Below are 15566 nucleotides of genomic sequence, written 5' to 3' on the forward strand. Positions count from 1 at the left end.
TCACTTTTTTATTCCTTCTCCTGAGAAATACGTGCCTTATTTTTGTAATCCTGCCTTTTACCCTGTGTCCTATTAGTCTTTACTGATATGGGCCTTTTATGTATCCAAAGGATTTCAGGATGGAAGTCTATGGACAATAGAATACAGGAACAGGACGTGATGTTCAGTTTTCTCCCCTAGTACCTCTTCCCCCTCACGTTCTCCCTCCCACCACCACTGTAAAGTGTTCTTAAAAAATTTCTTCCATTGCATCAGCCCCTTATTAAACCCCACTGTACTGCATTTCAGTTACTCCAAACCTAGAATATTGCTTAAATTCTGGGTACCACACTTACAAAGATGCCCTTTATCTTTATCAGCATCAGTAAGTAGCTACAGCTGAATGTCTGCGTTTCCATAGGAAATCACAAGAATCTGTGAAGTAACGGAACTCGAGTTACCCCTGTGGGTCTGTTACTGCCTGTGTCCACCCTCCACACTTATTGTGTTCAGTTGTCTTTTTGACCTGGTTTTGTAAAAATTTTTTTTTTTTTTTTTTGCGGTACGCGGGCCTCTCACTGCCGTGGCCTCCCCCGCCGTGGAGCACAGGCTCCGGACGCGCAGGCCCAGCGGCCATGGCTCACGGGCCCAGCCGCTCCGCGGCATGTGGGATCTTCCCGGACCGGGGCACGAACCCGTGTCCCCTGCATCGGCAGGCGGACTCCCAACCACTGCGCCACCAGGGAAGCCCCTAAAATAAGTTTTAACAACTGTAGTTGGTTTCATTACATTGTCGACGTTGCAAATGTCCTAGAACCATACAAGCAGATGATCATAAATAATGAAATATGTGGCTTTTCACTAACAGGAAAAGCAATCCATAAAATCTGTGTTTAGTGAAAGCAAATCAGTTTTGAGGTTTAGGATGTAGACCGAAGGGTAGTGTCTTAGTCCATGCGCGCTGCTACAACAAAAGCGCCACAGACAGTGGCTCAAACAACAGAATTGATTTTCTCATGATTCTGGAGGCTGGAAGTCCAAGATCAAGGTGAGGGCAGGGTTGGTTTCTTCTCCGCTTGGCTTCAGGTGCTACCTTCTCACTGTGTCTTCACGTGGTCCTCCCTCTGTGTGTGTCTCTGTCCACATCGCCTCTTCTTATACGGTCACCTGTCATGTTGGATGAGAGGCCCACTCCACTGACCTCATTTAACCTTAGTCCCCTCTGTAAAGGCCTTATCTCCAAATGCAGTCACCTTCTGAGGTTCGGGGGATTAGGGCTTCAACATAGGAATCCTGAGGGGGCACGGTTCAGCTCATAACAAGGAGGTGGTTTTTAGACACAGACCTTGCTGAGGAAGAGAAAAAGTAAACGTTTATTCTCGCCCCCTGCTCTGGTGCCCCGTCCACCTCAGAGGACACAGGACATGTGGCTCTGTCCCAGGGCTACACGTGCCAGGCCCTGCCCAGCACGTCACTCACATTAATCAGGTACCGGCCTTTCCTTCCCTCTTCAGTGTCACCCCCTCTGGTGCATTTGGGCAGGCGTGACAGCAGAAGGAGGTGGGTTGCCCGCGCGGGGTCCAGAACCCCCTGTCTGACTACTGCCTCTCCAGCTGGGCATTCCTCCTGCTCTGCCAGGGCCACTTCTCACCCCACTGTCGACCACAACTCAGAGGGACCCGTGGCTGCAGTCCCCGAGGTTTGGGGGAGGAAAAACCCAGGAAACCCCACCTCTCTTGGTGGCCCCGTCCATTACTCCACTGTGGAAAGGGTGTGAGCACTAATCCCATCACGAGGCTGTACCCTGTGACCTGATTACCTCCCAAACCCCATCTCCAAACACCATTACATGGAGGTGACGCTGGGGAGTTTCAACATGGATTTTAGGAGGACACAGACCTTCAAACCATAGCAGATAGCTAACCCTCGAAAAACCTAATTTCAAGCAACTGTTTTCGTGACTTGTGAATTGATAAAGACTGAAACCCCAACGCAGGGTCTGGGCCGAGAGAAGCAGGTGAGGCTTCCGCTGATCGATGGTGTTCTAGGGAGAAGGCGTGCAACCTGCAGCAGCCGGGCAGCTTGAAATCTGTTCTTCTTTTTTTGCTTTTTTAATACCGCTGTGGAGAATTTTTAGAAACATTTAGAATGATTTCATGGGAAGTAGAATGTTGGCGGCTCTCTGCAGGCTGCCGGGAGCCATCGAGTGGTGGGGACGTGGGACGGCTTGGAGGGCTCAGCGTGAGGATCTCTACAGCTGATCCTGTCTGTCCCTGTAACGTGCATCTTGCAGGCATGAATTAGCACTCTCTCCAGGAGCCACTGTTTTCCTCTTCTTTTTAATGGTTATGTTTTCCATCAGGTTTTCTACACACCAACCTGAAAAGGCTGATGTTATTATCTGATGGAATATCAATCGGCCAGTCCAATTACTGTGTTGTGCGCTTAGAGAGTTGTCAGAGTGGAGGCGAAAAGAAAATTCCTGCATTCGGTTTTTCTATCATATCTTCCAGATAATTTGTGTTTGTTGCGGTTATTTTCTTACAGGAAAGAAGGAATTCATATGTTTCCTTGGGACTGAATGGATAGCTACTTGTAGAGCTGATAAAAACTTGGGGGACACCAGATAGATTTTAATTTTATTTTTATTGTTCGTTTTTTTTTGTTTTTTTGCGGTATGCGGGCCTCTCACTGCCGTGGCCTCCGCCGCCGTGGAGCACAGGCTCTGGACGCGCAGGCCCAGTGGCCATGGCCCACAGGCCCAGCCACTCCGTGGCATGCGGGATTCTCCCGGACCGGGGCACGAACCCGCGTCCCCCGCACCGGCAGGCGGACTCTCAACCACTGCACCACCAGGGAAGCCCCTTATTGTTCGTTTTTAACCTGACAGGCTGAATGACTACTTGTGAATATTCTGGACTAGGGCTGCATTTGAGTCAACTTTCTCACCTCAATTCCAGATATTTCATGTGAGGCTAGTCAGGCTGAACTGGAATGCTCCAGACTATTTTACATGCAACATTCATAAACAAAGCTTTTCTCAATGACAAGCATTTTCAAGTTTGGGTTATCGCTTAAAATAGTCTGTCCATATATCATAAAACGTCTTTATTACAGAAAGATGCAAGAACCATGTTGATTATGCCAAGACCACTGAATCAGAAAAGCATAAAGTATCTTTAGCTCAATAATTCTTATTCTGGTAGCTTAACTATTTAAAGGATATCGTATTGCCATCATTCTCTACTCCCTCCTCTCCCAAAGAAAAGCTCATTGAATTATTTTAACATCTTAAAGAAAATTATGGTATGTGGGTAAATAATACAATCATCATTACCTAGACCGTAAGCTACATAAAAATGAGGCGGCGTCCGCCTGCTCACAGCTGGGGGACTCATGGCTTTCCTCAGGTGGCGGGGCATTTGAAGAGTGCAATGACTTATTTTTAAGTGAGAATATACGGTTTTGTAGTAATAGAAGACATAAAAAACATACGTCTTAAGCTTTGGAATTTTTACAAGTGGAGTCTGTTGTTTTTTTCAGGATGGTATTTAGTGGAGTCCATATTGTGGATCATTTTAAACACTTTACAAAATGCCCATCTTATTGCATATTCCTTTAATTCCTCATTAATTTTCCCATGTTAGTTATTTAAAATTTAAAATCAAAAGTATCTAATATGATTTTCTCTTTCTTTTTTATTCCTTTTCCCTTTTTTTTGCATTTAAAGTAGGACCCTCTTAGAGTAGTAATTTGGAAATAGAGAATGCCGTTTCTTTGTATATGGTGGAAGGTACTGAGAGAATAATAATAAGCTACTTGGGGATAACTTGGAGACCACAGTTGGTCATCAGTTAACTTTTAAACTTGGCAGACCTGCTTGAGGTTGTTAGGAACCATTTTACTGAGATTCCAAAACTGTTTTAGTTGAGGTATGCTTAAGTGGAAGGAATGTAACGGTGAGACACTGAACTACTGACCTGCAGGATTGTTTTAGGAATAGAAATGAGAATATCAGCTTCTCATTCATGGTAAAGCAGGTAACTATCTTAACAAAATATAAGAATCATATGTTACACAATTGTATGATCCTTACTCATAAGGTTATAAAATTTTCCCATCTGCACATTGCGTAATAAGACTTTGAGTTTTGGTATGCCTTAGTATGAATCTCTCTAAAAAATGCTTCTCCTAAGCCACTAAAATTCTGTGTGTGTCTGTGTATGTATATGCATGTGCTTGAGTGCACACATGAAAAGTAAGCAGTTATTCATGATATAGTTCTTATATTTGATACCGTTTATTCATGCACTTATGTCACTTATGAATTGATCTTTCCCTTTAGGTAAAGAGGATGAATTTCCAAAGAAACCTTTGGGACAACTTCCCCCTGAATCTCAACCAGCTGGCGTCAGTCACCTGAGCAACGGACAGAGAAGTGTGGGCAGGTCAAGTCCGCATCTGGACGGCAGGAGAGAGAGCGGCTCGTCACCTTACAAAGCCCACGAGCATTCCCCTCCCCATCAAAGTAGAACAGGTACCCCCGAGAGGGTGCGGCAGCTGCGGCGGAAGTCGGTGGACGAGGAGAGTAAAAAGCTTAAAGATGAGGTGGATTTTCAAAGGAGACTTCCATCGGGTCCACAGGACAATTCCAGGCAGTATAACCACGCAGCCGCTAACCAGAATAGCAACGCCACTTCACACATCAGGAAGGAGTTTGTGCCCAAATGGAATAAGCCGTCAGATATCTCAGCTATTGAGAAAACCGCCAAGTATGTCATTGAAGGCCGAAGTCGGGCTGCACACCCCACGCCGAGAGTCACCGTCCCCGGTTCCGCTGATCCGTGGGCCCCCAGCGTCAGGCAGAAGGTGAAGGTGCTGGATGCGGACGAAGGGAAGCGTGGCTCCACAGCCTCGCAGTATGACAATGTACCCGGGGATGGAGCCAGTGCGGCCCTGGAGCAGGCGCTGGAGAGGGCGCGCTCCCAGAGCCCCAGGGGCGCGGCCTACCCTCACAGCCCAAGGAGGCACGCTGAGCCCAGCTCCAGTCCATCCAGAGCCCCAAACACGTTTACATTTAAATTACAGCCTCCGAGTTATGCAAAATATCCATCCCGGTTAGACGGGGAGGATCGAGGGGCAGCACACCCCCCATCTTACGGTGACCCCCCCACTTACCAGGGCAGTTCTCCAAAGCGCATCCCTGCTGCTAACAGCAGCTTTGTGTCTCCACCGTTTCCCCACGGGACACCAGTGAATCCTTCCCGGAGACCTTACGGTTCTACTCTTTCGACTGATGTTTCTCCAGAGAAATCTTACAGCCGCCCAACTCCTCTGGTCCAGCCGTCCAGTCGAATAGAAGTTCTCCCTGTTGATATTGGTGCTGCGGGATATTCGGGCAATTCAGGGTCACCAAAGAATGGGAAATTCCTCCTTCCTCCAGTGGAATGTTTGCCAGATAATAACGGAAAATGGTCGGAAGTTGGTTACGCATTGAGACCGGAGATGCACGGACAGTCGTGGACTCGTGATGCCAACCGTAGCCACTTAAGCAGTTTACCCAAATACCCCACCTTTCAACACGTCCCCTATCAGGACCACACCCTCCCTGCAGTTTCAGTAGATAGTCCGGTGCGGTATCGAACTTCCCCAGCTCTGGAAGATGCCAGTTCATCTGGGTATCAGTATTCAGGGCCCTCGCCTCCAGTATATCACTACAGGAATCGGGATGGACTCTCTATCCAGGAATCAGTATTGCTGTGAGAATTGATCTGTACTTGCTGCAGACGAGAGAATAGAAACCATATGAAACCTACATTGCTATGTTGATAATTGCCAAAGCAGTATTTTATAGAGTTGTGAACAACTCGCACAATTCTCGTGTATGTCAGTGATAAGAATACATGGGAGTGATTTCATCCCCACCTAGATGCTGCTTAAGATGAGCTTTTAACTTGCATCATCACTGAACCTGTTAAAAAGAATTTAACCTGGAAACATAGCAATAGTATTTAGGGATGCACGCACAGTTTCATTTATATCTTTCTCCAAAATCTGAATATTTGTACTCTGTTAGTCCATTCTATTTTGAGTAATGATACAAAGCACTGAAAAACTGTAGAATAGATATTTTTAAGGCTATGTGTAGTGTACGTGTCTTTTAATAGATACTATATGCATCTACGCATACACGTTTGAACACAGAACTAAAGAAATGTTAAAAAAAAAAAAAACAACTACTTTTCATCTAGATCCTGGGAATAATTTATTCTACTTCTTTTCCCTACCTTGTCTTTTGGTCATGTTTTTTTTCCCCCTTATATTTTTAACCCAGGTCCTAAACTGAGTTGAGGGTTTGCCCTGGCTTAATTCAGCATCTCACGGAATGCTCAGCTTTCTCGTTCAATGGCTCATTCAGTTTTCAATCTGAAGATTAAAGACATTGGAGAGAAAGGCTAACCACTTAATGGTGCTTAAAATCGGGGCAGTTTAATTTTATGACCAAAGGTGCAGTGCGCAATGTATCCGTGTTCACCAAGAGATCAGCTTTCGTGCGTCTGTGCCCTTTTTTCTGGTCTGACCCTCGCAAAGCTCAGAGCAGAGTGTTCCTTGCCAGATGCCCAGGAAGTGTACACACAGCCCTCCGGCGGATGCCAGCAGGAGAAGCTGCAAGTTACTGATCATCAAGCACTCACACGGGGCAGCAGAACAAATTCCTTTACATTCATTTGAAAGCAAGATTAACAATATGGTTACTTCTTACTTCTGCCCCTTAAATTACTGTGGAGTCTCCCCGCAAAGGGCCCCGGGGTGGCATTTACATGATCTTTTCCTGGCCCTCTTCTTTAAAGAATGTAGTCAGTGAATATTGCTGCTCGTAGGCTGTTAAATTATTGCTGTGTCAAATTGTAAAAAATGATCCTAATTATTACTAGGAACCTCAGATTTTGGTGGGTTTTTTGTTGTTTTTTTTTAAATAGCGTGACTTTCATACTTTCAAAAATCTTTTTTTTTGTTGTTTGTTTCAGTGAAAAATTCAGGTTCATGGTAACAAATCAGCAATGTCTTTCAAAATCTTCTGTTACACTACAATGACCAAAACACTGACCAAGTTTTGGGCACTCTAAGAAAGTATGCCTTTGGGTTTCACTGGAGAGCTTGTTTTCAACATTACTTTGATCCTATTTGAACAATAGGGAATAGAAAACCTAACATTGATGGTTCTTCTTGTTGCAAGTTGGGGCTGTAAGCTTTCAAGGTACAGAAGTATGTCTTTTAAAATGAGAGTAACATTTGTTTAGCTAGTGAATGTGACAATATTTTTATGTATATAATGAGCCTAATATAATTTTAATCAACTTGGTAATGATGTTATTAAATGGCAAAACAAATGCAGTGTATTAGCAGCCAAACACTGCACGGAAACTCCGATCCACCAGGCTCCTGGTTCAGATCATGTGGAAGCTTAGAAATAAATGTATATAAAATTGTAGCTGGGGATGTGAATTCCAATTTTAAACCATGATTCTGTGACTTGTAATAAACCAAGCTGTACAATTTAGTTTATGATAGCAGCATCAGAGCTGTTCCAAAATATATATATATATCAACAGTGGTAAATACTGTAGATTTATATATATATATATATATATATATATATATGCAAAAAATATATGCACACACACTATTTTCTTATGTCACCTATGACTTTTTTATCTGTACACTTCTTTTGATGTGATTGTTTTTAACATGCTAAATAAGTATATTTTGTTTTGTGTCTTTCATGTGCTTTTTTCAGATGGCATCTCTGATTTTTCTAAAGCTAGTTCCTTTCTAACTGAGCAGATACTGCGTAGCGTTTGCCTACGTGACTTTATTTGTATCACAGTTGTATATGTTTTACTAATTTCCAGTAGTTCTGTATTTAGAACCACATCACCTGCCCTTTATTTGATTTAATCAGCCATTGTTAATAGTGATAAGGTGTTATTTTCAGTCTTCTCCCGTTAGAAAATGTAGATCTGTTAGTTTTTCAAGTAGGAAAATATAATTCAGAGTCATTTTGCCACCGTACAATTTTACTCTTTCAAATTTATCTTTTAATAAAAGATAAATAGTGAAATAAGGATAAAATATGAAATAACATTCATAAAATAGGCTAAGTATATTTATAAAAAACATTTGGTGAGGATCTTCATGGTGTGGAGACTGATTTTGCTTTAACTACATGTACATGAGTAACTATTTTGCCACTATTAAGTCTTTTCTTCATAGCAGTTTTGCCTAACACAGTAAGCACTTTGATATAGTTTTTATATTTTAATATTTAGTTTGAAAAGTTAAAGAAACTTAGACCCAGTGTCTCAAAGGGTTTTAAAACTTCAAGTCTTTCAGGTGCTTATGTTGCTTACAGGATTTTTAAAATAGCTTTGAGAGCTGGGAGATAGCCATAGCTGTCAAATCAGACACCCTGGTATTGCAGGGGAGGAAAAAAAATTCTTCTTCCTTCTGCCCTCTAGGTTCTCCACCCAGGCCCTGTAGATTGGACTGACAAAGGACAGACCAACGGGAGAAAAGCAACTGGAAGGTCATTAACACGTGCGTCCTGCATTCACGTGGTATCCGGTGATCAGTCACTCAAAGGGAGGGTTAGCTTGGGGTCTCTCCACCCAACCTAGTCAAGGCAGGGGTGAGGGTGGTAAGGGGGAGGAAGGGCACTTACGGAAAAGCAGGTGACTTTCTGGAAAATAAATGGGCCTTAAGAGAGCAGGTGGGAGACATGATTGTCTGTGACGGGGTCTGGTGGGGTGCCAGAAGAGGAGATTATAGAGTTGCCCCAGGAGGGGATTTAGGAGAGTTGCGTTCTTTGGGGGTGCGGGGGGGTGGCGCTCTGCTTTTAGGCAGATAAGGGATTCCAGAAACTCAAATGCCTTCAGCTCAAAAATCGTTTTTATTGACCAATGGCATATTTTGGGGTAACAGATCCCGATACCCTTCACTGTCAATGACAGAATGTTTCTCAAAAGAAGGAAGAGAGATTCAGGTAATGGGGCATTTCCGGAGAAGAAAAATGGTTGTTTACAGGATGTGATGTGATTGTTTGAACTTTTTTTCATTTTAAGAAGATTCTTATACTAAATTTATGTCATACTCAGTGTCACTTTAACATGGAGTTTTATATTTGTTGTCATTTCAGATCTCTCCCTCAGGGCTTGTTATACTATAAGCACAAAAATGACGCCTAGTCAATACTTTGCTAAGATCCCTTTTCTTTTCATTTTCATGATTAGAGAAAAGCATTCCATCTCCACAAGTAGGGATTTATTCACAGAGGATCTACAGCTTACTCTTCTGGAAATACTATTCTCAGTTATCTTTTATTTATTTATTTATTTATTAGCATCTTTATTGGAGTATAATTGCTTTACAGTGGTGTGTTAGTTTCTGCTGTATAACAAAGTGAATCAGCTATACGTATACATCCCCATATCCTCTCCCTCTTGCATCTCCCTCCGACCCTCCCTATCCCACCCCTCTAGGTGGTCACAAAGCACCGAGCTGATCTCCCGGTGCTATGCGGCTGTTTCCCACCAGCTATCCATTTTACATTTGGTAGCATATATAAGTCCATGCCACTCTCTCTCACTTCGTCCCCGCTCAGTTATCTTTTAGATTCACACCTTTGTTTTAGTATGCACTTGATTGTGGGTTAATTGAGACTATGGTTTTTGCAGTCTGTTCTTTGTTTTAATTGTCCTTTAATGGATTTTAAATTTCATTTCTTTTTCTTCTTTTTTTTTTTTTGCGGTACGCGGGCCTCTCACTGTTGTGGCCTCTCCCATTGTGGGGCACAGGCTCCGTGGCCATGGCTCACGGGCCCAGCCGCTCCGCGGCATGTGGGATCTTCCCGGACCGGGGCACGAACCCGTGTCCCCTGCATCGGCAGGTGGACTCTCAACCACTGCACCACCAGGGAAGCCCTAAATTTCATTTCTAATATTGATATTAACACTTACTGACCAGATGGTTTTAATAAGTCAGACTTTACTTTTATAATGACCTAAGGTATTGAGAATAGGAAGAAAGGATTCCATTTAACATTTATGTATGAATTGTACTTTCAGAAGGATTTTCAGTTTCCATAAATCTAAGCATAATTGCCACCATTTTATCAATAAGAACCCTGAAAAATAGAGGAACAAATGTTAGATTTCATAGGAGTGGATCTTGACCCCTGCTGCGCGTTAGAACTGGGGAAATGTTTTTTAAAAATTGATTGTATATTACCACTGTGAGCTGTCTCAAAAATTCTTAACAGGTCAGTTTCAGAGATTAGAAACTCTGATTTCAGGTAAGTTAAGAAAATTTCCACTGGAAAGACTAACATTACCAGCCATCTCTGTAAATGCTCATGAAGTACTAGCAGTTGTGGAAGGTAGCGGTGGCTTCAGCTGAAGGCGGCTGACCCGGCACTTTCTCTCATTACGTCTTACAGTAGTTCTTCCACATAGGTAGAGCCTTACGAGGATTTCCATTTTCCTGGACAACCTCTGTCACTTTCCGTAAGTGACAGGCTAAAAAGAGGCTTAAGATGTCAGGAAGCCCAAGTGCGTTTTCCCCATGTGAGAAGCTGAGAAGATGCTGCATATCCTGGTCATCCGCTTGACCGGTCAGCATTTTATTGAGCACCTACAGTGTACTAGTTGCCTCGGGATTGTGCTGGGTTCACACTTCAAGATAAGAGGCACATTTTGTAATCTGTGTCTCAATTCAGTGTTGGGGGCGGGACGTGCACAGGTGACTATTATGGGCACAGAAAGGCCCAACTCAAGAGGGTGAGGGAGGGCCTGTGTGGAGGATTCTCAGAGTAGATGGACTAAAGGGAGGGGAAGGGGGCGTTTGTACAGAGGGGATGGAACGAGCAACTGCGTGGTGTGTTTGGGGAAGTTTCTCGCTTTGGTGTGCGTGTGGGATGGGGTGGGAGGGTCCGCAGAGACCGGGTCCTGGAGGGCCTTTTGTGGCCTGTGGAGGCGGATGCAGGGGCGCAGGCCTGGGGGAAGTTAGGACAATTGCAGCAGGTGTTCTGTCTACAAGGTAGGTGGTCCAGAGCTCAATGCCAGGGAAGAAGTTACGAAGAAAAGGTGATGAACTTGAGAACTGTTTACTAAGTAAAATTGGCAAAACTTGATAATTGGTTGAGTGTAACCACAATAATTAAGAAAAGTAGCTAACATTACTGAATGCCTGCTGTGCATCTGGCACTGTGCTGAGCACTTTACCTGTATTAACTCACTTAATTCTCAGAATAACTCTCTGAAGTGTGTACGACCCTAATTCCCAGTTTACAGATGAGAAAACTAAGGCACGAAGAGTTGAAGTAACTTACCCGAGGTGACACGGTAGGTAAGAGACCCCGGACTTGAATCTGAATCTAGGGCCTGTGCTTCCCTCCCCGCCACCGACAGTTTTAAGGAGGTATAACTTACCTACCATAAAATTCACCCATTTTAGTGTACACGTCAGTGATTTTTTGGTAAATTTACAGACTTGTGCAGCCATCACAACGGACCAATTTTAGAACCTTTCCATCACCTCAAAAAGATCTCTTGTCCCCATTTGCAATATCCATTCCCACCCCCAGCCTCAGGCAACCACTAATCCACCTTATATCTCTTTGATTTCCCTTTTCTGGACATTTCGTATAAATGGAATCAGATAATATGTGGGATTTTTGCATCTGGTTTCTTTTGTACTTAGCCTAATGCTTTTGAGGTTCATCCATGTGTAGCACGTATTAGTAACTACTTTTTTATTGCTGAACAGTATTTTGTTGTATGGCTATATCACATTTTGTTTATCCAGTCACCAGTTGATAGACATTTGGATTGTTTTCACATGGTGCTGTGACCATTTGTGTACAGGTATTTGTGTGGCCTTGTTTTCACTTCCCTTGCGTATGTATTTAGCAGTGCTATTGCTGGTTTTTATGATAAGCTTGTGTTTAACTTTTTAAGAAACTCCCACACCCTTCCATAGTGTCTGTACCATTTACGTTCCCACCAGCAATGTTTGAGGGTTCTGATTTCTCCACATCCTCACCAATACTTGTTGTTTTATATTTTTTGGTTATAGCCGTGCTAGTGGGTGTGAAGTGATAGCTCATTGTGGCTTTGATTTGCATTTCTCGAATGGCTAAATGATGTTGAGCGTCTTTTCATCTTTTTATGAATCATTCATGTATATTCTTTGGTGAAATGTCTATTCAGATCTTTTGTTCACTTGTTTAATTGGGTTTTATTTTTGAAAAGTAAGTGTTCTTAAAATACTCTGGATACAAGTCCTTTATAAGACATATTTGCAAATATTTTCTCCCAGTCTGTGACATGTCTTTTCAGTTTCTTAATGGTGTCTTTTGAAGTGTGAGTGTTTTTAATTTTAATGAAGTTCAGTTTATTGGTTTTTTCTTTGTGGATCATGCTTTTAGTATTGTATCTCTCTGCCTAACCCAAGGTCACAAATGATTTTCTCCTATGTTTGATTTCAGAAGTTTTATAGTTTTAGCTCTTACACTTAGATCTGTGAGCTGTGTTGAATTATTACTGTGTAAGGTGTGAGGTAAGGATCTAAGTTTACGTGGGTATTCAGTGGTCTTAGCACCATGTGTTTAAAAGACTGCTTTCCCCAACTGAATTGCCTTGGTACCTCTAACAGAAATCATTTGACCATATATATAAATATTTATTTTAAGTTTTGAAATCAGGAAGTGTACATCCTCCAACTTTGTTCTTTTTCAAGTTATTTTGGCTATTTGGGGTCCTTTGCATTTCTATATAAATTTTAGGATCAGCTCGTTAGTTTCTTCAAAAACCAAACCAAACCAAAACAACAACCTGTTGAATCTATAGATCAACTTGGGAATCTTAAAATGTTGGGTCTTTTGATCCATAAACATAGACTATTTATTTTGATCTTTAATTTTGATTTTTTTTTTTTTTTTTTTTTTTGGCGGTGCGGGGCCCTCCCTTTTTTGTGCCCCTCCCTTTTGGGGGGGCAGGCGCCGGGCGGGCAGGCTCGCCGTGGCTCACGGGCCTAGCCGCTCCGCAGCATGTGGGATCTTCCCAGATCGGGGCACGAACCCGTGTCCCCTGCATCAGCAGGTGGACTCTAAACCACTGTGCCACCAGGGAAACCCTTTAATTTTGACTTTTAATTTATTTTTCATTTGGTTTTTAATTTATTTTTCATTCATTTTGATCTTTAATTTCAGCAAGGTTTTGTAGCTTTAGCCTTAACGCTTCTTTTGTTAAAGGTATTCCTAAGTGTTTTATTTTCCTTGCTCTTGTGAATAGAATTGTGTTCTTGAGAGCCTGTGTGCTTACACATCATTCTGTACTGTTGAGGGGAGAGGAGGCTCAAGGTTGATTTCTTCAGTTCCCAGTTTGGGCGGTGGTGTGGCTAGTGGGGTCACAATCTGATGAAAAGAATTCAGGAGACGGAGCAGGTGTAGGCTTGGTGAGGAAATGGCTTCTGTTTTGACGTGTAGAATCTGAGGAATAGGGGACGGACAGATTGTGCCGTCTGATGGGCAGCCGGGAATTCCAGAGAGATTTGGACTTGCTGGCATGTAAGGATCAGGTCATAGGAGAGCACCTGCCTCGGGAAAAGATGAGCTGAGGACGGGAGAGCCTGGGGGGTCACTGACAGTTAAGAGGTGCCCCAGGGAAGAAGGTGTGAAGCACTCAGAGAGGCAGTCCTGGACTGGTTCCACAGTACCCACATGCCCGGTGATTGAAGACGGAGCTTCGGAGTCAGACTGACTCGAGTTTGAAGTCGACATCCACGGAGGCCACTGTTGTCGATTCTGGGAAATCGTGAAGTAGCAGGACGACAGCATCCGTGTCCTCGGGGACCTGATATGATCCATTTCCTCCTCTGTAGTATGGAGATTGTAGCGCTTATTTCATGGAGTTGTGAGGATTAAATGAGTTGACTTGTGCAAAGTGTCCAGCGTAGCGTCGTCACGCGGTAGTAACGTGGAACGTTACCTGTTGTCACACGACCCCACGGAGCTGGGCGTTAGAGACCAGGAGGGTGTGGACCCTGACTTCATGGAGCTGAGAGTCTCGTGAGCAGCGCAGAGGCACACACGACACGACACAACACGACACGTGGGGGGAGGGACGGCACAGGGTGATGGGAGATGAGGGGCCCTGGCTAGGGGGGCAGGGGTCCCAGGAAGGAGGAAATGGTCGGCGGCCTCAGTGCAGCAGAAAGGCCCATTGCCTTGACTGAAGAAACAATTGGGGTTTGACAGTTTGGGGGCCGGTGCCGTCATCTGCTGTCTCTCCTAGAGCCACGGCCAGGTTGGCACCCATGGGCGGCGATGCCGGTCTCTCCAGAGAAGGGTGGGTGGAGGGAGGGGCTGGGAGGGGTGGATTTACATGGGGAAATAATGCCAGTTAGAGGGTAGTTCTGACCATTCAACCACTCAAGGACCTCTACCAGCCAGCCTGTGGTTTTATTCCAGTTTGTTACGTTCTGTATTCGTGGGGATTAAAACACCAATGATTAACCTTTCTGTAGTTCAGACTTTGCACTTTAATTTGGAGGAAAGTCAGCATAATCTGAAGATAAAGCAGGCTGCATCAAGAAAGCTCTCATACCCCGCCCAGGGGCGTCCTTGACTCCGGAGAGCAGTTCTTTGAGTTTTGCTGCCATGTGCAGCGCACTAAGGAGGTGTGATCTAGAAGTCGCCGTGCGCGGATGGTGGAGAGGCTCACTGCTCTGAAAGCTAAACACAAATCAGCGATGAACCGTGGCTCCCAGAAAGCCCAGGCTTGAATGCGGCTGTCAGCTCTGCCAAGATCCCTGGTGTGGCTCCAGGCAGGTCACTGGGCCTCCCCAGGCCTGGGTTCTCTGATCTGCAATCTCTGGGGGTCGGAAGGAGAGTTTGAAAAGGGCTCTGCCTCAGACTCTAAGGGGAGGGTGCCCCGACCCCAGGTCTCTTTGTCTGCTTTGTGCAGGTACCATGTCGGGTGCTAGGAAAACAGTGGTGAGCAAAGACCAGATGGTCCCTGGCATTATGGAGTGGACGGTCGTGTGGGCAAGGCTGGCATTCTTTGTTACCAGCATAAATGAAGACCCACATCTGTGGCAGGGACCAGGAGGGAGGAGGACCCAGTGCGCTCGGGCCCCTGTGATAACGACAAGCACGAAGGTGATGCTCGTGAGAAATGATGCGGCTTGAATTGTACGGGCAGCGAAGTCGGTGCGGTAATGGGCCGAGGAAACCGGCTCACGGCCATGGGAGATGAGGGGCCCTCGCAGGACAGCCTGGGAGCAGAGGACGCAGAGTAGCAAATATGGCACAGACAGTTCAAGTTGCTAACGTGAAGGCAGTCGTACATTATCAACCGTGTCTGTACCCACGAATAATACCATTGGCAGGACCACCTTTGGAAGGGCGGATGACGATGGCCCTGGCCGTCTGCAGTTTGCTGGAGTAGACTGGAGGCCGTCACACCTGCGCTGCGGTCTGAGCTTGCCACTTGTCGGCAGGTGAGCTTGGGCAAGTCATGTTCCCTTTC

General features: G+C 44.5%; 1 protein-coding gene across 6 annotated transcripts in view; it reads left to right on the plus strand.

The window, feature by feature from the left end:
* Nucleotides 1-12108, plus strand: part of USP6NL (USP6 N-terminal like) — a 193961-nt gene extending 181853 nt beyond the window's left edge. For 5 of the 6 annotated variants that reach the window (XM_029236938.1, XM_029236937.1, XM_029236939.1 and 2 more), the window contains 2 exons: nucleotides 4325-5738; nucleotides 8499-12108. In XM_029236938.1, coding sequence (XP_029092771.1) covers nucleotides 4325-5738; nucleotides 8499-8520 — 1436 coding nt within the window. In that variant the 3' untranslated portion in view covers nucleotides 8521-12108. Of the gene's footprint in view, nucleotides 1-4324; nucleotides 7629-8498 lie in introns of those variants that run through there. The other variant, XM_029236936.1, reaches the window with a different exon arrangement.
* The last annotated feature ends 3458 nt before the right edge of the window (nucleotides 12109-15566 follow it).

This window comes from Monodon monoceros, unplaced genomic scaffold (genome assembly GCF_005190385.1).
Source record: "Monodon monoceros isolate NGI ecotype Baffin Bay Population unplaced genomic scaffold, NGI_Narwhal_1 Super_Scaffold_21, whole genome shotgun sequence".
Lineage (NCBI taxonomy): Eukaryota > Metazoa > Chordata > Mammalia > Artiodactyla > Monodontidae > Monodon > Monodon monoceros.